General features: G+C 39.1%; 3 protein-coding genes across 4 annotated transcripts; all 3 read right to left on the bottom strand.

The window, feature by feature from the left end:
• Positions 1–361: 361 nt before the first annotated feature.
• aar2 (AAR2 splicing factor) lies at positions 362–5149 on the bottom strand. Of its 2 annotated transcripts, XM_088082082.1 has the most exons (4): positions 5040–5149; positions 3984–4794; positions 2715–2944; positions 362–1821 (listed from the first exon to the last, which is right to left on the bottom strand). In XM_088082082.1, the coding sequence occupies exons 2-4, from the start codon at positions 4747–4749 to the stop codon at positions 1654–1656; spliced, it is 1164 nt and encodes a 387-aa protein (XP_087938208.1). In that variant the 5' UTR covers positions 4750–4794; positions 5040–5149; the 3' UTR covers positions 362–1653. The 2 variants fall into 2 exon arrangements, with proteins under 2 accessions (XP_087938208.1, XP_042347755.1); XM_042491821.2 differs by lacking the exon at positions 5040–5149 and having other exon boundaries at positions 3984–5021.
• A 608-nt stretch (positions 5150–5757) lies between these two features.
• Positions 5758–8525, bottom strand: LOC148188711 (uncharacterized). The gene is made up of 5 exons (XM_088082083.1): positions 7945–8525; positions 7509–7643; positions 6950–7006; positions 6632–6772; positions 5758–6313 (listed from the first exon to the last, which is right to left on the bottom strand). The coding sequence occupies exons 1-5, from the start codon at positions 7945–7947 to the stop codon at positions 6179–6181; spliced, it is 471 nt and encodes a 156-aa protein (XP_087938209.1). The 5' UTR covers positions 7948–8525; the 3' UTR covers positions 5758–6178.
• Positions 8526–8616: 91 nt separating this feature from the next.
• Positions 8617–24260, bottom strand: prpf6 (PRP6 pre-mRNA processing factor 6 homolog (S. cerevisiae)). Its single transcript, XM_042491824.2, has 21 exons — positions 24015–24260; positions 22528–22690; positions 22300–22418; positions 22082–22160; positions 21501–21677; positions 20728–20841; positions 20518–20612; positions 20264–20420; positions 19885–20047; positions 18900–19018; positions 17690–17908; positions 16364–16486; positions 16129–16250; positions 15795–15933; positions 15593–15712; positions 14338–14514; positions 13898–14031; positions 13513–13604; positions 13043–13157; positions 12727–12853; positions 8617–11440 (listed from the first exon to the last, which is right to left on the bottom strand). Exons 1-21 carry the CDS (start codon positions 24200–24202, stop codon positions 11288–11290), a joined length of 2895 nt encoding a protein of 964 aa, XP_042347758.1. The 5' UTR covers positions 24203–24260; the 3' UTR covers positions 8617–11287.
• Between the last annotated feature and the right edge of the window lie 1575 nt (positions 24261–25835).

Genomic DNA, 25835 nt, shown 5'->3' with positions numbered 1-25835 from the left:
ATCCAGTTGTCGTCTGTGCACTTCACACTTATTCCTCCACCTGTTATTTCTCACAAATCATCTCAATCTGAGATCAGAGAGGGCTTAGAGATGATTTCCACCCTGAGAGTCACGCTGTGCGCAAAACCCACTGCCAATTCTACAGAGAACTTATTTCTTCCAAGCATTAAAAACAACGGCTTTTCATTCTGTGAAAATGCACATTTGTATAGTTATGATGAAGATCCTTAGAAAGAAGTTGAAAAACTTCTCAAAAAGTCCATGATCGCCATCTAGTGGAGGAGAGAGCGATGGCTCCTGGCAGGTATTAAAACATGCAACATTCATTAGCTTGCACTGACACAAAGCACTGCATCAAGGCTATTTTCTGTCAGGTGTTGTTTTTATTTGAGGGAATTTGAATCTGTTAATCGTAGACAACTTGAATTAGGAAAACTTCATGAAAATGCTAACATGTGGTCTTTATGTTTGACCAATTTAGCGTTACAAACCACAATTTTGTCATTTTCTAAATATTGTGGCAACAAAAAATATTAATTTTTAATATAAGAGGCACAGAACCACAAGAGTGGTGCTATTAGGGCTGTACTGAATTTTTATTTAATTTTTTTTTTACATTTGAGGTTTCTATGGTTGGTTGGTTTCTATTGAGTTTTTCAAAAGATGTCATCACTCAAACAAACAAAGAAACCTAATTTTAAATAAAATGGTAAAACAGATTCAGTTTCTTTTTCTAAATGAATTAGTAGTGTTAGAGCCAAAACACAATTGGATAACCACATTTATTAAAAATGAAAGGTGCTGTTAGATTAATGTGGGGCTGTTGATACAGGCATGTAACTCTCATTGCGCGTGACAAGCCAGAGAGCAAACTGTTTTTGACCGCAGTGAAAATGTTGTTTTTGAAATGTCAAACAGCAGCAAACTGTATTAAAAAGTGTACTGAAGCAGAGTATTTTGTTAGATAAAAAAAAAAAGTTGTGAATTTCAGAAATGATGTTTTCAAAAGACGGACTTTACAATGTTCTTGAGTTTGAAATGTTTGGATCACTAATTGAAAACAAGCACAGCCACCACTGAAATCTAACTGCAGAGGTTTGGTGTAATTTAGGTTACACTCAGAGTGTCTTCCTCCTGGCAGTTATTATGTGTCAGGTCTGATAAGCAAGACAGCTGTGTGTATGACATTATTTATAAGTCTCAACATAACCATTAACCATAAACTCTTCAACTCTTCAGGTACAGTGAGGTTAAAAAAAATACTCAGGGGTAAGGGGGTTTAATTCAGCAAACATGTTGCAGCTGGGGTTAAAACTATGAAGGCAACCTGCTTTGTGAACTTGGAGAAAACAACCACAAGAGGGCACCACTGACTTTTAGCTTTTAACTTAAGAAAGCATGTTTGCTTTCTTCACAACAAGGTACATGGATAGTTTACATACTGTGTATATGAGGGGATGCTGCAGAGCCCACATGTGATGCCGTCAGCACAGAGAGCTTCTGGTGTAAACTCCAGAGTGCGTGGTCATTTAGAGGACTTCTGGGTTGTTTCCTCAAGCCTTCTGAGAACCAGGATTCACTGCTCTCCTTCACTGATTGTTTCAGTTCCCTGCTTTCAGGTCCAGCATGTACACAAAGTCCATTTTTAAAACCTCAGTCCACCGTTACACCTTCAGGCAGCTCCACAACCACGGGGGCGCAGTCGTCCAAGTCTGCATCGAAGTCCCAGCGAAACTTCTTGGTCAGGTGAGCTTTGAACTTCTCTGCTCTCTTCCGCAGCGTGCCGTCTATACTGGGCCCAGTGGCAAACTGGAAAAAGTCCTGTGAGGAAATAAGTCAAAGAACTGATGATTTGTATTTATAAATGTGAGCATAACTTATAACAATAGCACACAATATTACAATATCATCATGTTACTTAAGTCATGCTGCAATATTATTGCGATTTTAAATGTGTTGCAATATACTGAGTATTGTGATGACATAATGAAATGTATTTCCCCTTTTTCAACCGCTTATTTGTGCTACCTATTGAGATAAAGTCTTCAGGCTGTCTATCTCACTTCAGTCTTTTTCATTGCAGCAAACTGTATCTAATGAACTAAAAAATTAACTGATTTTAATATTGTCATAGGCTACCAAAAGTTGCATATGTATTTGTAATATTAATAATTTATTTTAAAAAATAAATCAATACTGGGCTTCTGTTTATTGATACGATATTGCCATGCAAAAATATCATGATAGTGTGTTCTATGGATTTTTTTCCCTCCATCCCCTACTTCCCTGTGTAATCAAAGTTCATGGCAAACACTAGGACCACGTATGCATCGATGTGAGGAATACAGAACAGGTAGGACCATCTTGCTACTCCTGAGAAAATTGATAAAAAAAAGAGCTCTGATCTTTGAAATACCAGACTTTGGCTTTTGTAATATGCCTCTAATTTCAGAGGTGAAATACATTAGAAATTGTACAGTGATTATCTTCTTTTTTTCCTTTTTTCACATGTTGAAATGTGAAAGTAAAAATTTGGAAGGACATGATAAACTGCTGTGCCACGTAATCTTTTTTATTTAAACCACGAGAAGCTCAGAATAAATGTTGCGTATCAATCCTGATAAAGCCTCCGATGACGTTGTTTATTTCATTTGTTTGAACTTTGAGATCATGCTTATCTTAGTGTTTATGGGATCCTGAAGTTGTGCATTTACCTGCAGCGTGGAGGTGAGGAAGTTGTTCTGAGACACAATGTCGACAAAGAAGTCAGGTGGGATTTCTCCGAGCTGGTGGTACAGCACAGCGATGAGCCCCAGATACAGCTCCTTACGCTTTCGCATCGCCTCCTCTGATCGACACAGCAGAGCGAGGAGTCTCTTCCAGTGCTCAAAACCCTCGTACACATTTCCAATCAGGAAACACACAAAGGCAAACTGCATTTCACCTGAGAGGAGAGGGACAACATGTGGTTAGCCTTATTATTAAAAAGTAAGACTTTGTATTATCTAACACAGTGGTCCCAACTGATAGGTTGCGGTCCAAAAGTGGGTGAAAAACACAGTGTATTTTGAAGTGTAGTGAATTTGAAGCACAGGGCTTTTATTTTGAAGTGCAGTTTCTTGTTGCAGAGTGAGAGATGTTTGAGAGTTTTTTATTTTTAGAAGAGTAACTATTTCATCGCCCTGTTCATGGTATTATGTGGCCTTTGTTTTTTCAAAAATACGAATAGACTGAATTATTTATCATTAGAGGGGGCTCACATATATATTTTTTTTACTATCTCCAAAGCTACCAATATTTTTCCTTGAGCCTCCCTGAGATTTTCAGAGAAAATGTGTCCCACATGATGTCTCAAGGACCGTCAGAAATTTGACAATAATTTCTTTTTTTACAGTTTCTGGCTGTGATTTTGGTAAATTTTGGTGATTTTTTTTTTTTTTTTTGCAGGTTCGTCCGATTTGAAAGGCATATTTCTTTTAAAATAACTGCATTTTTTAAAACATACAAAAGAAAAAGAACATCGCTAAATATTAAGAGAAAATAAACATTGCCAAAAAGTTTTAAAGAAAAAATTTTTTTTTTAAATTTAAAATTTTTAAAAATTAAGTTTTTTTTTTTTTTTTTTTTTTTAAATCACAAACATTTTTTTTAAGGAAAAACAAAAATCGCAAAAAAATAAAAAATAAATTGCAAAAAGTTTTTAAAGAAAGCATGTCTGTCAAAGCTGTGGGCCTGGCAGGTTTGGAAGCCATGTTTTTTTTTTTAACTTTTATAGTTTTTTTTTCCCTGGTTTTAACCAACTGCACTTTATTCTTGCAATATGTTTTATCCAATTCTGTTTTAAGCCCACCTGTTATTTACAGTTTGTCAAATAAAATTGTATAAGTGGATATTTCTCTTATGTGCAGACCTTTAACTAGTGACTAAGGAGAAATCTGGACCCAGTCTCTGGACCAGTTGGGAACCACTGATCTAACACACACCTAGCAGGTTAAGAGGCTGCAGCTCATGGTTCTTCTCCAGCACGGTCTCCAGGGCGTAGCTCAGGTCCAGGCTGCACTGGGTGATCTCGGCCGGTGTCGCCCCAGCAGGGTACGTCTTCTTGGGGATGACAGAGAAGCGCAGCTCCGTCCCTTCCCTCTGCTTCATCCTGGGGAGCCTGTCGAGCCCCTCTTTCATGCTCTGGCAGGCCGTGTCATTCCTCGGCTGCTCTGCCCTGTCTTTGGTGTGTCTCAGCTGCAGCTCAGGGATGACGTCACTGAAGGCACATACACGTCCTGAAAGAGGCTGCAAGTTCTTCGCCACCTCGTCGCTCAGACGGTCAGTGAGGGACACCCACTTCCTCATCACCTCGTACGGATAGGGCCCCAGGTAAGGATCCAGGTCTCGCAAGGACGCCCTGATCTGGCTCACCTCCTCTTCGTTTTTGGAGGCTGAGAAGTCCAGATCTTCTTCTTTGGGATCCCATTTGGCCAGCAGGATGTCCCTGGGTTTGAGAGTGAGGAAGAGTCCCGTCTTTGGGCCCATTTCTCCTCCACAGCTTGGAGAGTTCACAGAGCAGTAGTGGAGGAAGTGCAGACCTGGAGGGATCATCTTCACACCCTTGAAGCGGGGACCAACCTGCCAACTCTTGCAGTCAATCCCAAGCTCTGTGCCCTGAGGGACACCCAGCAGCACCAGGGTCGCCCCCTCCTCAAACAGCCTCAGAGCAACATCTGGATCCATGTCCACACTGCTGCTGCTCGCCATGTCTGCTCTGTCCAGGGCTGCTTGACTTGAACGTAACGTCACTGACTAAAACAAAACAGGCAACACAAGAACCAAACTCCGCTTTCAGCTGGTAAGTTTAAAATTCGTGTTCAGCAGGATTTCTTCAAAATTTGTAGACTGATGCTGCTTTTTCAAAATGTTTTGAATGAATACAGTTAATCTGTCTCTAATTAACACATGCGAGTAAAATATAACGTAAATAAGACATTTAAATAATGTCTAAAACGTACTTTTGTTAATATTATTGATGCGTATATTCCAAACAATACCTTGTGTAGTTGGTTGTTGTTGTTTCACGTCGTTAGAAAATCGTTGAGTCCACGCCGTGCATCAAATCTCCTGCTCCGGGCGAAAACGGTGCTGTATAAGAAAGGTTCCGCCTCTGGAGTAGTGTGGCCTTTACCAGGGAAGTGTACTTTAGACACAAAGTTATTGTTGTTTACTTTGAGTGCTACTGTCATTTTACTCCAAAGGGTAAATTTTAATGAATTATCTTATAATATTAGATCAATATCATATACATTGTTAAGATGGTAAAAAAAAATAAAATAAAATAAAAAAATTAAAAAAAATTAAAAATTGGTAATGAGTGACATAAAGCCCTTTGTCTTTTACTTGTATTATGTATTTATTTATTTATTTATTGTAAAATAAATAAATATAATAATAATAAGAAGAAGAAGAACAACAACAACAACAAGAAGAACAAGAACAAGAATTGAAAGCAGCCACCAATAAATATGGTTGAGAGACATAAAGTCTTGTTTTACTATCTCAAAAGTCTAAAAATCTATTTTATGTATTACTTAATTAATTAATTAATTAATCTATTTATTTATTTATTTTTAATCCCATGTAATCCCATGTAACCTGTCAGATAATGTGGTAAAAAAAATTTAAAATGTAAATAATATGAAGACACTACACGTATACCACCACCACTAATAATAATAATATTAATAATGATAACAACAATAATATAAATCAGACCATTAAAAAATGTGTTTTATTAAACTGCATATTCTCCAAAACATAAATGACAGAGGAACATTTCATAGTTATGAGGACATGTGGCTTACAAAGACAAAACTGGTAGTTACAACAAGGGAGACTTTGGAAAATGTGCATATTCTGATTGTACTGAAATGCATTGTTAATATTTTTAGCTTATCTGTGTATAAAACTGTTACATAAAACAAGGAGCAATGCTGACATGCAAAATCTGGTAGAGTTTTAACACACGTAACACTGAGAACCTGACAAAAATAAACATCCACGACACTGCATTTGAAAACCGGTAAATACAGTCATTGGCCATGTAATATCTGCTGTTTGATGCAGTGAACTTTATGGAAATCCACTTGAAAGTAGCACAGCTGAACAAAAAATAAGGAAGACACAACATTTCCTAATTTGAGAACATGGAGACACTCTGAAGTTTCTGCCAACAGAAGATCAGTGCGTTGATAACTTTCATTAACCTCAGTCTTTTTCTCTTCTTTCCTCGTATTTTCTGTCCAGCTGAACAAGAGGGTGTCTTCCCCTGAAAGCATACAACCAGAAGAGGAATTGTTAAGCAGCAAAATGTTGGCTTTTATCAATGTATCTACTTCAAAACTTAATACTGTTATTTCAGGGTCACATCATTAAGGATGGTTATGCCTCCTTGTATAGATCAGCATACTTTATTTGTTACTTATTGTATGTATGACATAAGTGGTAAGGATAAACATTTCTGTGATGCACAGTTTTGTTTTGCTCATTGGTGTGTCCTTTTTCATGTGAGGAAAATTGAATATTAGTACATCAACTTAATAGAGATGGAAGACTTTCTACAGTTTTCTAAAGTTATTCTCCTCACCAGATAATCAGGGCTGCAGTTGTGGCTGATGAGCCGCTCCATGCTCTCCAGTGGCTTTTCCAGGTCAGACTGCTGATTGCCACCTCTCTGACACCGCACTTGCTGTGTCATACCATAGATGGAAACCAGGATACGACGTGCCTGCCATAGCACAGCAGCACAGTGAGTGGATAAAATAAAATTGCACTGAAGTAGCTCACTGATGGTAGTACACAACAAAGTTACACAATATCACTGTATCTGGACAATTTAGCCTGCTATGAGTCATGATTACCCTGTCCGTGGTGCTGAAAGTGCATATACTGTAGTGCCATTTACCTTTCCTGAAGGACAGGGGTCTCTCGCTTTGGAGGTGTTAAGAGAGCCAGTCAAATTCTGCAAAACAACAAAACAAATATTGCTTTATTCAAAAAAGAAAAAAAGCCCCATACTGGTTCAGCTTAGACAGTTGCAAGCAGTGGACGTTTGAAGCTGTCACAGGATATTTAAGCACTGGTGTTTAACAACAGCTGCATCTCACTATAATAAACTGACAGTCCGACTTTCTTAATGGAGCTTTAAAATAAATTTAAATCAAATGAAATCAGGTTTTCTTATAGAACACATATAAAAACAATGAAGTTGACCAAAGTGCTTCACAGGGAGATAAAACAAAACACAGGAAAGAGCAAATCAAAACAGTCATTAACAGGAGAAAAGTAAATTAACGAGAGCATACAATATACAAAAACAACACAAAAATAGTATTGCACAAAAAAATAAAATATAGTTGTTGTTTTTTTAAATGTTAAAAAGCATGAATTAAATATGCTTCTATTAAAGTCACAAATGAGGAACACGTAATTGCAAAAACACGTCCACAGCAATGTCCTCATACCAGATTCTGCAGCTCAACAAAGATGACCTCTCTGTAGGAGTCCAGGATTTCTCTGTAGTTACATCTACGTTTACCACAAGCCTCAGCCAACAGGAGAACCACCAGGACACCACGGAGTAGAGTTCCGATCAGACACTAAAAAAAGAAGAGGCGTTAAAACAGATAATATGTAAAGAAAAATCCACTGTAGATTAACAGTGAAAGAAAAATACATGTTTAAGTTTTAAATGTGCGCCTCGTCGGACGCACAGTGCGCCGAAGCTTGACCTATGTTAAAACATCCGTCGGTTTCATGCTATGATGACCGATACAATACAGTCCACTTAAAGAGCAGCTCTTCACAGAGACTTCATTATCAGCGGCGACACTTTTACTAGTTGTCTACATCAGCTCATCTGTTGCGTAATTACGCACCAGATATCAAAACCACACATACCATTTATCATGTTCTACTGCAGGATCCTCAGACAAGCAAAGCCATCCCTGTCAGTATTTGGGAGATCCAAGGAACTAGCCCAGATCCGGCTGCGCTCATTGTCACACACACCCTTTTCCCCTTGTATTTTTAAATTTCCTCTGGTGGATACATTAACGCGCTGGCGGGTAGACTTCCAATGTGGAGCTCAGTGGTTTCCAACATCACCAAAGTCACTGCTGCTCCAATTTCCTTCCCCGTCATGGATTGGTGACGCTGGGCTTAGGATTTCATCAAACTCCAGTCCGATCAAGTCGAGGGCAACTTCAGTAATCAATCATTTGGATTCATGCTTTCGGTTTCGTTTGGAAGACGTGATGCCGGGAAGGAGTAGTGTGAAGAGCCGACTGTAACTTTTTGGTGCATGTTTTTATCCAATGCATACATTTTCACAGTGGGATGTAGACCCTGACCTATAGTATGAGCTACGGAAAACCAGTGGAAGCATGAAACGGTGCTTAATGGTGGTGCATGGGAACTGCATGGGAGGATTGGTGTGGGTGGACCGAAATGTCTGGGAAAACACATCTTACAAAGCCACTAGCTGTGCACACACAATAACATTTGACATTCAAATCACAACGGAGCATTTTATAACAACACTTGTTTAGGGAAAGGAGAAATTGTGCAATAAACTGTGTTATTTTGTTTATTGGATGCCTGCAAAGTATTTCAACACATTTCAAGCCATCTATGTAAAAAAACAGATCATCACTACAACATGGGAAACCATGTAACAATCCCTGACAAGGAGTTTATATACAAGGACTAAACAGTCAAATCTGGACATAAAAATAAAATTCCTCCAAAAGGAGATGTTTTGATTAATTTTCACAAACATTTCTTGACAATAACACCGGATCACTTGTGGTTTGTTGTTTTTTTTTTTCCCTTCCTCACTTACAGTGCCTGTTTAAAGGTCCAGTGTGTAGCATTCGGTGATATCTAGTGATGAGGTTGTAGATTACAACCAACTGAAACTTCTCCCAGATGCCAGTTTTGTAGGAGAACTCCAGCAAAGAACTACAAACACAAATGGACATATCTCCAGCTAGCGTTTGGTTTGTGGCTGCTGTAGAAACATGACTCTATGAAAGAGGACCCGCTCTGTGTGTAAATATGAACCATTCATTCTAAGGTAACAAAAACACATTTTACGTTTTAGGCAATTACACACAAATGAAATCATAGTTATGAATAAAATTTCTGCCTATATATCCCCATAAATTCAACACACTGGACCTTTAAAGTTCAGGTTTTACGATTTTCACAGCGACGACGACTAATCAGCAGAAAAATAGACTATTTGTCAAAGTGAAAGCAAATTCATCCTCATTTAGTACAAATATACAACAAAATGATTGCATCTTACTTTTAACCCTCTTTACTGTAACACACCTACATCCAGGGTTGGAAATAAGCACCAGCCGACCAAACCAGTGGTGGTAAAATATGCAAGTGGCTGCTAAATTTGCTTCATCTGCCAGGTACAAAAACAATGGTAAACTATTGAGTGGCCGGTAGATTTTGGAATCTGCTAGCCACGGTGGCAGGTCGACAATAAAGTTAATTTCCAACCCTGCCTACATCATTCAGGTGCAACATCTAGTTGCATGGAGATCACCTGAGTGTAATCGAGGAGTGACAAGTGAATATGCTCCAAAACCTGGACAGCGCAGTGCTGGTTTGTGCTGGTTTGCGATGCTTTTCACTGTATTTTAATTCAGCGCATGCTAACCTAAATCAACAGATTGTACAGCTGTTTTAAAAAAATACAATGTGGACCAACAGTGCAGCCAAACAATACTGACTAGTAGCAAGTATTTCACATGGGTGCTTGTTACAGTACCGTCTGAATAAATGTTTGTCAGAAGTTTGTCAAAGTTGTCAGAAGATGAAATTAAAGCGTAGCTGCCAAGATAGTTGCATAAGTTGTTTACACATGGTGATTATAGTCAATAATCATAATGTTGCCTTTCTTTATATGAATATTTATAATTCATTAATTGTGCAACTCACTTAACAAGAAGTGTTACCACAGTATTTACACCACCTACTACTGCTTCATCATTAGCTCACATGTATTCAATGCCAATACCTGCGGTCTCATGTACCTCTGCACTTTAATCGACTTCCCCAATCATGTTACTACCTAACGAGTGGCATTGAGTGTATTCAGTGAGTTAAGGTTAGATACACATCTACAAAGTCCATCAGCTAGTCAATCTCAAGGCAAAACTACTTCACACAGGCAAACATTCCAAACGAATCTTTGATATTGTGCATGAAAGTTACTGATGTGGTCAATATGTGCTGAGTTTCACACAGCATAACTCTGATGAAGCTACAGAGTTTAGAACATATATCAGAAGATAAAGAACAGAACTCAGAACTCTGATGTTACCTTTTAATTCATGAATCTGTAAAACATTTGTCTTCAGGAATTATGCTAAAGTTGATTTACAGATTCATGGATTAAGCCAGTACCTCAGTAGAGGAGGTGTGTTTCTCTTTAGTCACTCAGAAATATTTAAACAGTAGCCAGGTTGAGTCACCAGGTGCAGCTAGTGTTGCAAAGAGAAGCAAACTACTCATGTAACATCTGAGCTAGTGTTTGCCAGAATGCATGTGGGAGGCTGAAACAAAGTGGAAAAAGGTTCTTTGGTCTAATGAGACCAACATTACATTCAACCATCATACTGAGCTATATTTTTGTGTAAAGCAAAACAAGCCACACTATCAGAAACACACCATCTCAACCATCAAGTGATGGAGGCAACCTCACACTGAGGGGATTCTTCTTTGTTGCAGGGTTTGGGTAAAATGAGAACAAACTGCAACAGTCTGTAAGCACACTTGGGAGAGAGGTTACTTCTCAGCACCTCAAACATAAAACAAAATCAATGGAGGAATGGCTTAAAATAATATGTTTTTGAGTGGTTGAGTCTATAGACTCAAACTATTCACTATAGAGCTATAGATTCACTATACTATGACTATTCACAAATCCTGCTAGTGTCACTCCTTATTCACTTGAAGAGGGTGATAAGCGATTTTGAGTTTTTTATTGGCACCTTGTTTTCACTTTGACATTTAATCATAATTTTCTGTTGATAAACTGTGATTCAGTTTTGTAAAACAATAAACCCTGACAAAGGTAAGAGAATAGGTATGAATACTTTGTTTCTGGCACAGACACGCGAGTTCTGGTAGACAACAATAGTTGAGCATGTCCATAGCTGTTTCCTGCTTGACTGGTGACTGCCAGAGTCCTCCAGGTGTTTCAGTCCAAATTCACCAAGGCTCAGAATGTGTTCTTGATCTTGCTGGCTACCCCTGCTAAGATCTCTCCTGTCTTCTTCTGCCAGTTGAGGACATGTTTGGACTCGGCACACCACAACTCTCCATGGCGGGGCTCCGCATTCTCGCAGCGCTTTCGCACCTCTTCCTGCTGTTCCTGATGGATGAAGAACAGTAAGTTAGATACACAAAACACAATAAATTATGTAGAAATGTAATGTAACAATTCTATCCCGTGCAGTCCTGCCTCTTACTCCTTGATAACAGGGCTGAGTTTAAAGGAAGATTTTCATTTGAGTGATGCAATATCTATTCATAAAATCTGAGATTAGTCTTTTAATGTACATCTTTTCTCATGGACATCGGCAGATGCTGATTTACATCGTAAAAGCACAATGGCCCATGGCGATATTTACTACTCATTACACTCTGCACGTTTACAAGCACAGTTTAGTGGAGCTACTATTATAGCTTGATTGGGCCATTTACATGGCCATGTCCTAGTCCCAGTATACTAGCATTGGAGGACAATCGACTGATGGACGTTTGTCCGACTCCTCCATGGCAGATGGAGATAAACCCCCTTTCGGCTAGTTGCAATAAACCTATATTATTTATACAGTCTATGCAATCAGCTTATGATTTTCAATAGCTTCTGGGTAGAAAACTGCCGCATCACCTACATATAATCAAACCTGAGTAAAATCTTAACTGACTAGTTTTAAGCCACCTAACAGTAATCAATATCAGTTTAAGTTTATGCTGTATTTAGAATATTTTCAAGTAAGACAGCCCTTACCGACAGAGATTTGAAGCCGTCATATCAAAAACAACAGACTAAATTGAGAAAAAAGTCATTTTACTCAACCGACCAAATATTCAAAGATAGTGTACGGCTGAACTAAAAGTATGGAATTTTTTTAGGTGGATAAAATCTGTTTTTTTACGATTCGTCCACAGCTGGACATTGCATAGCTCCCGTGCAGGTGTTGTGAGACGGTATTTTATTTAGCAGAGGAAGAGGGCGATTGCTGGGGTGTGAACTTTTTTATTTAAAATAAACACAAAATACTGTAAGTGTAACTTAGACAATTTCCCAGTGTGCTTTGTGCAGAGACAAGCGCGCATTATCACTTGAAAATGAGCAATGTAACAGTTGGCATCTTTTTGTGTTTAGAGTTTTTCTAAACTTTAAGTGTTTAAATGTTTAGAGGTCACACCACCAATCAAATCAATGTGTGAAATCAGTGCTGAGACCCGGCCCTAACTGAAAGCCTTAGCAAAACCAAATGAACTTGCATTTGATTGCAAAATGCACCTGTCATTCTCCTGCACCTGTCTTCATTTTGACTTGACAGGACTTTCATGACCACTGACAAATACACAAAGTGGTGCAAGTGTTAAACCCAGATAAAAAAAAAGACAGAATAATAAGATCCTTACCTCTGTGCCGTGCTGCAGCTCAAACTTGTAGAAGAGAGCCCAAGCATCTCCCAGGTCTGGCTCAATCTTTACTGTCCTCAGGAACCACTCTCTGGCTTTGGTTATCTTTCGCTCACTCCAGAACAATCTACAACGTGTGAACAAGATTGCATTTTAAATGAATAAAAATTCAAGTACTATGCCTAGAAGTTTTCTAAAGATGGTGTAAAACCAGAACTATGGCAATTGATAAAATATTATATGATAAAGATTTGGATCAAGAGCATAACTTATTACTGAGAAAGAGAGTGGAAAAAGTGAAAAGATGCTGTCATACTTGGCTACAGCAAGCAAAACATGGGGATCATGTTCACACTTCTTCAGAGCATCCACACTCTTAGTCTTCCTCTGGGGCCTAGCCTCCAAAAACACTGCCTCAGCCCACAGGATACCTTGTAGGAAGAAAACAGGAGTGGGGGCACAACAGAAACCAAAAAATACACAACTTTCGTGTATTGAAATATAATCTGCAGCCTGGACAATTGGAAAACCGCTGACAATACAGACATTCTCATCTAAATATAGAATATTTTTACAGAGATACGTTTTGCAATACATTTAGTTAAATTTGATGTATTTCAAGACCTGATACATTGACTTTATTAAACTATTTTGCAAAATTTAGAGCCCTATTTGACCCTTACAATGCCTGTTCTGAGGTCAGATTAAAACAGGTTGTTTTTCTTGGCTTCTGGAATAAAAAAGGTTTTACTAAAGGTCTTCTCTCAACAGCAGGACTCTTCTTACCTGAATTGGGGCACTCCTGCAGGGCTTTGGCCATCAGAGTGTTGGCAATGTTCTTCAGTCCAGCCCTGAACTCCAGCCTCACCGACTCCAACCTTTAACATAATAATATACACATAATTTTAGAAGCACAGATTTACAAATCTGTCACATAATTTCGAGGGCTAATTTCTTTTTGACATCAATCCCAGTTTGGGTTTCTGTGCTGTATATATGTGGTGTAATAACTTGGTACGCAAATAAAATTTGCCTTAAGGCATAGAGAACAGACGTTTGAGATAAATTTGTCACAGGTGACACATTTTAATTGAAAGCTCCTCCGCAGGCAGCGTCCTGCTTTTGCATCCAGGTGGCCTCTCACGGTGTCTTTGTAGTGTTTTTTTCTCACCATAGCTCGGGGCTCTGAGGGTTCTTGAGTCGAGCCTTCTCCAGGATTGCTCTGGCTCTGGTCAGCTGTCCCACTCTCTCTTCAAGACGGGCCAGCAGCAACCACAGGCCCACAGAGTGGGGACACTTTTTCAACTGCGGAAACAAACAATTTATTTAAAACTTATTTTTTCTTTTTAATTAGTTTTTTTTGGGGGGGGGGGGTTATTGCCTTTAATGGACAGGACAGTTTGAGCGTGGAAGGGAGAGAGCGAGAGGGGGCAACATGCAACAAAGGACAGAGGCCGCTCTATCCACTGAGCCACCAGGCACCCCTAAAACTTATTTTGATCTGACCAGATATCAAGCACTAATTTTCATCAAAAATGTTATGTTACTGAAAATGCTATTTAAAGTCAAACTTCCTTGGTTCTCTTGCCCCAAACACTTCCCCAGCCTCACCCCTTGGTTGTAGGCCTCTCTGGCTTTGTCCATGTTTTCACACTGTTCTTCTATCTGGCCTCTCATCATCCAAAGTTTGGGGAAGTCCTCGTAGTGTTTTAGGGCCTCTGTGCATAACTCCTGGGCAGCTTCTATGTTCCCCAACACCCACTCCAACTTCACTGACTTCATGAACACCTGTAGAGATAACAAACATATAAAATTGTCATATACTTGATATATTAACACACAGGCTAAACTATCATTTTTAGTAATATACTATATGTAGAATTAGATTCCAGTGGTGGCTGCGTAGCAATATTTCCAAATAGTGTGATGCAAACATGTCTAATAACTCCAGAGCATTGTGAAGTCCAAAAGTAAAAAAATATTGGAAAAAGATCAATGTAATCATTTGTAAAATTAAAAACATGGTTAATCTAAAGAAAGATTCTTTAATCCGTATTCATTGGCATTAACCTAAAAAAAAAAAAACAACCAAAAAATCACTGTCTTGAAAAAACTTTTTGCTCTCTTGCTTGCCACACACAAAGAGAAGCCCGCCACCTGTATTATCAAGCTTTCAAGGCTTCTTTACATACAGATAAGTAAAGGAAGTGTAGCCAGGTCACCTGATAAAGAGAGTGATAGTTTAAAAGCATTGCTGACAGCATCTGTCAACCTGAGCGGTGCTGACTGTTTTGAGGTGTAGAAACCTGGCAAGTCTGAACCTGAGGAAGACAGCATGTTTGAAGAAAATAGCTACAGTGCAATGCACTATTAACTTACTATTAAACACTGGCGTTAAAGTGGAGAAGAATTAAAACCTGATAATCTAGCCATCATCTCTAAACATGGGTGAGAGCTCTATTCATATCAGTATTGCATAATAAAAACAAACTGTCTTCACCGGTTCAGAGGGTCACAAAACAGCAGTAAAAGAACAAAAGGACAGGACAGTTCCTGTACAGAAGACATTTTCCCCTGTACAGATTAACAGCCAAGAAAGTCTTTGTGCGTTGCTCCATCAATCTTCTGAGTAAAGTACTTTTTTGTTCTAGGTTAGGATTTCTCTTGAGTCTGCATTACAATCCAACAAACACAAGATGATAGGACACAAAGACTGACTGAATGGGAGGACAATTTCTCAAATTTAATGCAGCAGATCAGTGGATTTCTATCAGTTTCTACTCTTTTTTTAACTGGATCATTATGAGAGTTCTACATAGGGAAATTGCTCTCTTTTACACTTTCTCACTTACACACTCGCACTCACCCTGGCTGTTGGGGCACTGCTGCGGGCCTTGGCCAGCAGTCGACGGGCTCTTTCATACTCGTTATTCTCAGACTCCAGTTTGACAGCAGCCAGCCAGATCTCCTCACTGTTGGGGTTAGCCTACAGAGGAAAATAGAGTTAAGACACAGGCTTGGGTGGTTACTGCATTATCAAGTTTAAGTTTGCAGAACCTCTTCATCACCTGGAAGGCCAGAGCAAGAATACTTCTGGCTGCGGGCACATCCTCAGCCAGCCACTTTGACTTGGCCCCCATCAGCCACAGGACCTCTGCCTTTGGACAGTGAGCCACAGCCCTTTGGAGCAGGGCCTCCAAAGACTCTCTGAGAGATGCAAATAGGCACAGAAGAGTAATGGAGGGGAGGAGCACAGTGGCAGTTGATTCAGCACACGAGAGGTAAAGGAGAGAAACACAGAATGTTAAAAACAGATTCTTGATTAATAAATAAGGACACCAAGTAATGAAGACAGCTTTTGGCTCCTACTGTTTACTCTGCTAAGAAACCAAATTTGTTCACCTGGTACCATTATTCTTCTCAAAGTAGGCAGCTCTAAGCCAGACACTTTTTTTACTGGGGAACACCTGCAGAGCATGGGCATAGATGGCCCTAGCACACTCCAGTGCTCCATGGGCCACACACTGAAATGTAACAGACAAGCACCTCAGTTAAGTTCACCTCAGTTATCAATTATGTGAATGGCCTGTCAAGGTGTCAGAGTTTGAGCATGGTCTGTGTAAAAATAGCTACTCACACTATCTGCATCCTCCATCCAGGTGTGTTTGCGATCCTCTTCCTCAATGCCAATCCCTATTACGGCCCTTATCACGGCCTGGCATGTAGCCACACTGCCTGCTTTGTCACACTCCTCTGCATCCTGCAGGACAAGAAGAATCATTTAGGAGGAAAGAATTCATGGGTGGTACATAGAAGGAGTATGCAAGAGAGTTCAGGCCATGAACTGCTGACCCCAATAGTAAAGTAGACAGCAAATTAATCAGAGTAAGTGATTTAGATGTTGATAAATACACACTTGAAATGTCCGAGAAAAATATCTTCTGATATCAAAACCCCCTAAATGAACCCGTATCCACGTGGACAACCGATAGTTTATACACAATCAATCTTTTATGAGAAGTTGATGCTAGATGATTCTTATGTGCAGAACGACGGACTAACTCTGGGTCCCTTACACAAAAGGCTTCTTGTAAGAACTGCTAAATCCTGCTGTGCTTAAAGCACATCTGTTGTCGGTGCTGAAAGGAGTGAACTAGCAAATGGTCTTGATAAATGTACCACAAAAACCACATACTTTGCCAGAGGTTCGAAAAGGCTCGGTAGTAAAAGACAATAAAAAAAAATCAATGTGTAAAAGTGGATTGCAGTAAAGGATTGCAAAACAACTGTGAACTGAACTAAACAAAATGTCAGTCACACTGCTGGCTTTTATTCTGTTACACCCAGATGAAAAAGCTGAGAGCAGCTTTGCCAAAGTATGCTGGCATGCTATCAAAGCTGACAAACACATGACGCTGACTCTACTCACTCAACACCAAGGTTTAAAGGCATAATCATTCATTTTTGACTGTATGACTTGCAGATTATACTCAAGAGTATTTATGGTCAAGATGAAGAAATATCAAGGTTATTTCATGTGCTGGTCATAGTAACGAGAGGCTGGATTTACCCCTGTGTATGCTAATGTCACGGATGGTTAGTTCCAGCATAAAAAAACACAATTGTTGACAATTTGAATTGAGCACTGTACCTTTAAAAAGCTTCAATCATCACTTTTGTATAATCTTCTACCTTCATTTACACATAATAAATGAGGGGACCACAATGTTAGAAACACTTTACAATGCAATCTACAATAAAAAAATAAGACCTTTGTTGTTTCAAGTAATGCCTCTGTCCTCTTTCAGAGACCTTAAAGATTTCCAATTATTGACCTATATTCATTTTTTATGAGGGAATCAATTATTAATTCAGTGCAGGAAGTCTCCGTCCACCACCAACAGCTGAAGGAAACCCTGCCTTTTCTCTTTCTCTATGAAACCACAAAGCAGCAGGAACACACCTGTATCCACTGCTCTCTGTTGATCTCCACACCGTTGGCGCGTAGAGAAGTGATGGCTCTGTCGATGATTTTGTCCACCATCTGAGTGTTGCCATTGGCCTCCTCCAGCTTGGCAGCAGTGATCCAGATGTGGCGATCGGTGGGGATGTTCTCTCGAGCTTTGTTCAGGACACGCCGGGCGTTCTCATACGTCTCTAACCGGGCCAGTGCCAGCCACAACTAGAGGATTGAGAGAAATAATTAGATGTAGGGGGAAGGTGCAAAGGTTTACATGTTGCACTGCAGTGAGTGCAGGGATGAACGCTAATTTTATTTTTCGCCAGTAACTCTACCAGAACCTTCATTGCTTCAAATTGTTCTCCCCAGCTCTATTTACCCCTAAACACACTTTTTTTAACGCCTGTATAGTGTACAGAGAAACCATACACTCAAACACTAGACATCATATTTAGAGAATGTTTATATAAATGTTTAAGTGCCACAGAATAATTTCAAATGTTACTAAAACATTTGAAGTTTATTAAGTGTGTTTTGTTTTAAATTAGAAAACTACAACTAAATTTATTGACAATAGTAGACAAGTCACTGTTTTTGAAGTTATTGAACCTTTTTCCAATGAAAACTCCCCAAAAATTGTACAGAAGCATTTTTTTCTTCCAAAATGAGTATTGTAGCATAATTAATAGGCGGTATTTAGAAATGTTAAGTGATTTTGCCAACAATACACTGTTTAAGAGAGAAGTTATTGATTATATTTTATTTCTTTACAGTGTTGCACTTTGTGGACAGTTCAGGCACACTTGTCTCCCGGCCAACTGCACTCAGCGAGCAATGCTACTGTCCAGCTCAGAGGACGACTCGTGTTGATGAAAAGAAGGCTGAAACTCCTTCTCTACTCCTCTACCTTGTAGAGCTGGAAAGAGGTGTTGTTTGTGATTTAACAACGTTGTGCTTATGAGTTATTGATTTGGAAAGTTCAATCCGTGAATATCTTTACAACTTTACTGTACTGTACTTTACTGAACTGTATCAGGCACACAACTGATGTCCCTTCTTCCCAGTATTGAATCTTTTAACCATCCTACTTTCACCCTTGAGTTCAGTTTTATCGTGTTGGTCCTTTATAAAATGCTAATATATTTGCATTTTTATTTGTTGGTATATTTCATGCTGTAAAAAATTATTAAATGAAAGCATGTGTTAAACGTACCTCCACACTAGTAGGGCAACACTCCACAGCTCTGCTTAGCATGATCCTGGCATCCTCTGGCTCCTCCAGCTCAACAGCTGTCTTCCACAGTCGAACTGACTTGGACACGTTCTCCAAGGCTATGTGGGTTACAATTACACTACTGTTATTTCATTGACACTTAAATTGTGAGTGATTTACAGCATGTGAGCGGTAATATAAATTTTAATCCTTGGATTTTGCTGTTACAGGCTCTCTGTTTAACAAATTACAGATTCTGGCACAATAACAGCAGGATTTTAAATACTGAAAATACACTGACATTAGGTATATTCACATCGGAACTACATCATATATAATGGCAAAAAAAGGGAATGGAGGCATTTAAAATTTCAGTGAACACACAAGAAAAAAAAAACAAAAAAAACACCAAAAAGCATTTCCTGCAACCGCAGTAAAGCTCAATAGTGTCTGGGTGGGAAGGGAGGGTTGTGTATGTAATGCAGTAAGTAGAGCAGAGGTAACTGAACATGTAGAGGCGAAGAGAGCTCTTCCACAGAGGAAGCCCCACATCCATCTCTGTCAGTAGGGTATGCTGCTGGGAAGTAATGGTGTATGTGTTTACGTGCGTGCGTGTCAAGGCACTGACACCATGTTTCAGTTGGGGTGGCTGGCCTTGACGAGAAGCCAAGACTACAGCTGCCAAATGTAACCCTTATGAAACTGTCCTTATTAAATCATACATGTACGCATGACTGTCGGTGGGGGATAGATTGAGACTTGTTTTGATTTTTTGGCCGGCAGAAATTAGTGTCTTCCTTTTGGCAAGGAAAGTCTTACGCATTCATTCGCGTATGCGAGGCTGATAAGGCAGGCAAAACTCATCATAGCAACATAGCAGAAATCAAAACATCAACTTTTGAATTTCTCACTATTTAACAACATATATAAAACTGTAAATACTATTAAATATATTGTTACAATTGAATTTATCTGGGAGCCTTACCCTTCCTGAGGACTCTTTTCTTGGCCCTGATGTCTGTCTCCAGCTCTGCAGCTCTGATGTAGATGCGGACGGACTGTGGCAGGTGGCGGACAGCCTGGGCTACAACGGCTTTGGCTGTGTCGCCGGGCTGGAGCCTGGCTGCCTCCAGCCACACGTCCTCACTCTGGTAGGCAAAAAAGAAATGCTTACATCAACAAGAGAGCAAGGACCATTTTCTCCACTGCAACTCTGGACTATGTCATGAAACCCAACAGCTGGCAAAGTATAACGAACGGTTGCATTTTCCTACAAACATGAGTGTATAAAATCTCAATCTATAGCCTGTATGAGTTAATGGCCATAGCTATTTGCACATGTACTTGTGTCGACCTTCCTTTACCTTGGGACACATCTCTGTGCCTTTCATAATCAGGTTCCTGGCCACCTGCAGTTTGCCAGTCACCTCCTCCAGCCTGGCAGAGGCAATCCAGGCAGGCGGATGATGAGGATTGGTCTCTCTCACCGATTTCAGTAGTAGACGAGCCTTCTTGATGTCACTGGACATGCAGAACAAAAAACAAACCATTAGACATTGCAGAATTTATTAACACAAATACACCATACAAACTTCTTGTGTCATCATTGTGTCTCTACCTGATGTCTCCTCCATGTGTGGGGATCATGGAGTTGAGATCTGTCAGGTAGCCCTTAGGATCCACCACTGTCTGTCCGCTCACTGAGTCAGACACCTGAAGATTAATAAAAGGCCGACACAGGTGAGAGAGAACAATCAATTCTGTGCATCGACTGCATCCACACAGACAGTATGAATGACAGAATGGGTAAAGGATGATCATTGGTTACCTGGCTCAGCCTCATATCCATGAGTGTGTTTCTGGCCTGACCAATTTTCCTCATGTCCAGCTCTCCTGTCCCTGGGGTCATGCTTCCTGGATAAGGTGTGTTCAGACCTCCCAGCTAGAGGAGAGAAGAAATCGTGATAATGAAGAGGAGCATTACACCCTCTGTGAGAATTTTGTTCTGGAGTGGTGACAAGGCTTATGAAACATACAGCTAGATCGTATGACCCTTTTCTCGGCACTGTAAATGATACCTGTTAAAAATCTAAGTCTTAACAAGACTGTCTTTGCTGCAGGGCTGAACTACACAGTCCAGTGAATTTGTGATAATGTAAAATTTGAAAACGCTATATGTACAGGTACATAGCAAAAACTGACCACATTTCAACCAACAGATATTTCCATTTGTCATGTGATCATTTTGAGTGAAAATATATGTAACTCATGTCTGTTTACAATTAAAAAGTTTGTCTTTGCTTTCTTCACAACATTTAAAAGCACTTAGATTTATTTGTAATCACAGTACTTACAAAAAACAAAACAAAAAAAAAACATTACAATGATATTTTTATACCATTCAACCCAACTTTGCAGGGATGTCCACTGATTTTACATGAGAACAGGAGAATGTGAAAACATCTTTAATACTTAGTTGAAGCAATTTGCATTTTTCCCATGAGATATCCTGACTCCTGCTGGTTCAAGTTGATACTACAGCACATATTTTAAGTGAGGCATGTTATTATGAGTATGTGTGTTTGCATGTGTGATACTGACCCCTTGCAGAGGGTCAACAGTGGTGTGGTTCTCTCCGGTCTGCAGGTGTTTGGAAAAGAAGCTGTCGGGAACAGGGGTGAGTTTCTCATAGCGGGGATTTCTCTGGCGCTTATTCCTGGCATCTCCCACCTCAGGGATGCTCAGCCACTCCTCCTCTGACACCTCTGCCAACTTCCTCTGTGAAGCGGTGGAAAATGGAGAATAAAAAGGAATGAAAGAAAGGTGTGAATCAACAAAGAGTAAAAGTATTTTTGTTGATATTTTTCGCTAATGATAAGACAGCTCACTAATTATGAGTGCTATGAAAGCAAGAGGTGCTATAAGACTGATCTGCAGAATTCTACCCCCCCACACAAAAAAACGGACACTTGTTACTTTTTTTGTGACAACCTCTAAAATAGAGTTACAGTGACTTTTTGTAGTTTGGGAGTATATGGTTTTTTACCCAACAGTGACAAAATATCGTAAGTCCACAAAATGGTAAGAGACAGGAGTAAGAAAAGGACAGTAGAGGAAAATTCAGTTTGATCACAGGTGAAAGAGAAAGGCAAAGTTTTGGCATATCATGTTTAATTTTTTACCTTTAAATCTGAAAATTGTTGCTGGATTTTGGGTCGCTCCATACGGTATTTCTCAATTTCTTCCTTTTCTCTCAGTTCCCTAAAAATAAACAAGAAAGCATTCCATGAGCTCACATGCAGTATGAAGCACACAGGATGTCAAATATAGACTGTAAAACTTGGGAAGGATATGCTTGTTCCTTAAAACTCAGGTGGGAAACAGACTCAATTTTAGTAACCTTCTTTCTTTGCGTCTTTCATCCATCCTTTTGTCCAGTGCTGCATATATAGCATCTGCTTCTTCGTCATCCTTCTCATAGGGCCCACTAGAAAACAAGCTACCCGCGTATCCATTAAACTGTAAGAAAAAAGGAGCCCAATAGTTATCATTGCAACAAGTCCATGGAACCAGCTTCACAAAAAATAAATATCAAACAACACCCAGAAGACAGTCCAATCATAAGCACCTCATCATAGTTAGTGTCGTTCAGATCTTCATCATCATCATCCTGGTTCTTTTTCATTTGGTCCCCAACTGTCCTCTTCCCTGGCGGTGCATGTCGGTCATCCACTGGATCATTGGCATCACGAGCAGGACCGATATCAGATCGTGTGGTGAAACCAGTTGCACTACAGAGTAGAAATTCATTCAAATGTTACACAAATAAACAGAGGTCAACTAAAAGGGGAACTACACCTCTATTCAATTTTAACAGATGTTATTCTTGTGGTCTAAGACAATCCAAAAATATTAGTAAACATGAACAACTCTTTTTGGAAATAAAACACCAGGGTGCTTTAACTGCATAGGGTATAGAATCTAAAGCTGCTCCATAGATAATAAATGGATCCACAATATCAGGCTCCGTTAATTTTCTGAGAAGCAGCACCTGACTTTATACTCTAAAAAATCACGAGTTTAACACTTCTCTGTTTTCTGGCTTTGAGTGAAAGAAGCTAATGTTCACAAAATTGATTGAACTTTCCCACGCCATGGAAATAACATATAAGAAATATTAATTTTTAGTGTTCCCCTTTATTGCATAACCAGTTGATGATGGTTACTTGACAGCCTTATCTAGGCTTTTAAGCATTCTGATCATTAACTTATTCATGTCAAATCATGCTTCTTTGTCAGGCACTTGAATATGATCAGCAGAATTCCTAATTTTAGCTCTATTTGCAGTAAATTGTCAGCAGGCTATGCAGGGTCAGAAAATTAATATTAGTTTAATTGGCCTGGCATTAAGAGGAGGAGGATTTCAAATCAATACAACCTTTGATAATACCGAGATAATATCTAGCTAAGACAAGACCTTCTCATTCCCACACTGGGAAAATTCACACGTTATAGCAGCTCAGAAGTTAAAAGCAAGGGAAAAGAAGTTTTTTAAAAAGTCATTAAAAAGACAGAAAATATATTACAAAAAATAGATTAAATAAAACTAAAATAATATAAAATCTATATACACCTTTCACGTATACAGACACTGTACATGATTGACAGTTATATAGAATAACTAGCATATGCATATCGTGTGCAGTATATTTACTGTTATAATATGTAAAATATAGCCTATATATTATTGTGCAGCAAGTGGTAAAATATTGCACAGTGGGTAAGTGCACAGCCATGTTATTGATATGTACATCAAAAAAATTTAAAATTATGATTATGAATGAATAAAATACATATAGCCTGTGGTGGAATTCGTGCACATTTCTTTTCGTGCTGTAACGATACTATTGTGTACTTAGATATAATTTATGCATTAGTAGGGGTAGTTACGATGTTTTTCACCTTTGCTCTATTACTAGTAACTAATATGCGCATATCAACGCCAGATAATCGCTGAACATTCACCGAACAGGCTGCACCAAGTCACCAAACCAAGTCTGCAAGCTACCAAACTGTTGTGGTCAGTTAGCAAGTTAGCCAGGCATGTTAGCTTACCCTCTGCCCAGACCGGGGACGTAGCCCAGCGGAGCGGGCATCCCCAGAAACGGCTTCTTCTTTTTCCCCATCAGCGGAGAGGCGAGAGGCATTATCGGGGGCCCACCGCCGACCCCCGCCGCCCCGCCGCCTCCTGCTGAGGATTTGGAGACAATTTTAGGTCCTTGTTTAGCTGAAGTGCTCGCCATCGTTTCTCCAACGACGAGGAGGTAAGAGGAGGCTAATTAACTGCCGGATAAATAACAGTCGCACTTCCGTTAGCAGCAAACAGCGACCCGGGCCTTCTGGAAACTTCCGTCGGTGTTTGTAACAGCGCCCCCACCGGCTAGGAGGGTTTCAGTTTGTTTTTATTTCTCTTATGATATTTATTTAGTTTAAAATTGATGTGAATAGTGTAACTTGCATATTTTCCACGTCCCCCTGCATAACTGTGTTACTGAAATTACTTCTTTAAGATATTTTTCATGTTTCAACCTAATATAATTTTTTTGCAGTAGCCACAGGAGGGCGCCACACCCTGAAAAATAATAAACCTATTGCATTTCAGTGAGCAACTTAGAAGATATGACTCAGAGATGAACGAGAAGTTAGTAACAAGTACACGAAAATAACTATTCATTCTAATAATAATTATATAAGTCTAATTTTAAATATATAATTATGATAGTAAATAAATAAATAAATAGTAAATAATTATCTGGATTTTTTCCATTCCATTTTTTTGCAATTTGCAATTTGCAGGACATCTTTTGCCAAGATGCTCTTTGACTTTTTTGCTCTTTTTTTTTTAGCTCAGTCCAAAGGTTTAAATACTTGTTAAAAAAAAAAAAAAAAAAGGCATCTAAAGGCAGCACAAGAAAAGTGATGCTGATGCAGTTTTCAGAGGGTTAATGTGATTCTTCATGTGTCTGAAATGTAGTGCCTGAACTCCCGTCATGATATTTTTGTATAATATATTCCAGGAAAAATTATCTAAATTTGGGAAAGATTTTAATTTATTTTATTTACTTTTTTGAGAGTGATATATGTACACTTTTCTTTACTGTAATATTCTCATAATTGCTTTTCTTATGGGTATTAAGACATTAACTTCAAAGGCAAATATAATCGGCCTAGTAATTACATTCAGTTTAGTAAGCAGCATAGTATTCTCTCTGTGCATTTTATGAAACTATTTAATTTATTCCCTTGACAGGGTTTTATAAACTAAACTGTGACCCAAATCATGGCACATATGACACAGCTGGCAATTGTTTGAATAAACAATTGGGCCTTGAAGGTTACATGTTTCTCAATTCAAATGAACCATCCCATTCTTCATAATGTCAGGGCTTTCACCAGGCTCCAAGGGATCAGTATGTACTCCAGAGTAAAAACATTTTTTACTGGACCCCAACCGAAGCACACTCAGAAAGAACACTTAATAAAATACTGAAGTTGAATCCTGTCAATTTTCTTAGAGAAGATCTTTAGATTGTAGAGTTGATTCAGCCATACAGTACATTTTAGAGTAATTCTGACAGGCGTGTATTGCTACAATAAATTTGCATTACAAGTGAAAAATATCCATGTTGGAGAGTCTACGTATATTCAAACACCAGACTGAAGACTGCGATAAAGGTAATTACATCCTAACATGACATTTCTGGGTTTCATCCCTTGAGATGAAGTGAGGCCATATATCAATTAGTTTAAATCAGGTTTAACGTCACCCATCCACTGTCTGAGCCTTGGCCCAGGCCTTTACATTTTTCTTCATTTACATTGCCTGGAGGGCAGACATTATTTCCCTCCTGGGAGAAGAACGTTATGATGAAAATG

The sequence above is a fragment of the Plectropomus leopardus genome, chromosome 9 (assembly GCF_026936395.1).
Source record: "Plectropomus leopardus strain MGB_pleo_1.0 chromosome 9, ASM2693639v1, whole genome shotgun sequence".
Lineage (NCBI taxonomy): Eukaryota > Metazoa > Chordata > Actinopteri > Perciformes > Serranidae > Plectropomus > Plectropomus leopardus.
This window is presented reverse-complemented; position numbering and strand designations above follow the sequence as displayed.

Coding starts and splice junctions, on each gene's coding strand:
- aar2 (XM_088082082.1), bottom strand. CDS start 4,749: ATGGCGAGCAGCAGCAGTGTGGACATGGATCCAGATGTTGCTCTGAGG. Junction 2,945..3,983: donor GCAGCCTCTTAACCTGCTAG/GTGTGTGTTAGA, acceptor CTCTCCTCTCAG/GTGAAATGCAGTTTGCCTTT. Junction 1,822..2,714: donor TCCTCACCTCCACGCTGCAG/GTAAATGCACAA, acceptor ATTTCCTCACAG/GACTTTTTCCAGTTTGCCAC.
- LOC148188711 (XM_088082083.1), bottom strand. Junction 7,007..7,508: donor TTGTTGAGCTGCAGAATCTG/GTATGAGGACAT, acceptor GTTGTTTTGCAG/AATTTGACTGGCTCTCTTAA. Junction 6,773..6,949: donor ACCCCTGTCCTTCAGGAAAG/GTAAATGGCACT, acceptor GTGCTATGGCAG/GCACGTCGTATCCTGGTTTC.
- prpf6 (XM_042491824.2), bottom strand. CDS start 24,202: ATGGCGAGCACTTCAGCTAAACAAGGACCTAAAATTGTCTCCAAATCC. Junction 14,515..15,592: donor GCAGTGCCCCAACAGCCAGG/GTGAGTGCGAGT, acceptor TTATCTCTACAG/GTGTTCATGAAGTCAGTGAA. Junction 12,854..13,042: donor GTTTTGCTTGCTGTAGCCAA/GTATGACAGCAT, acceptor CACACGTTGTAG/ATTGTTCTGGAGTGAGCGAA.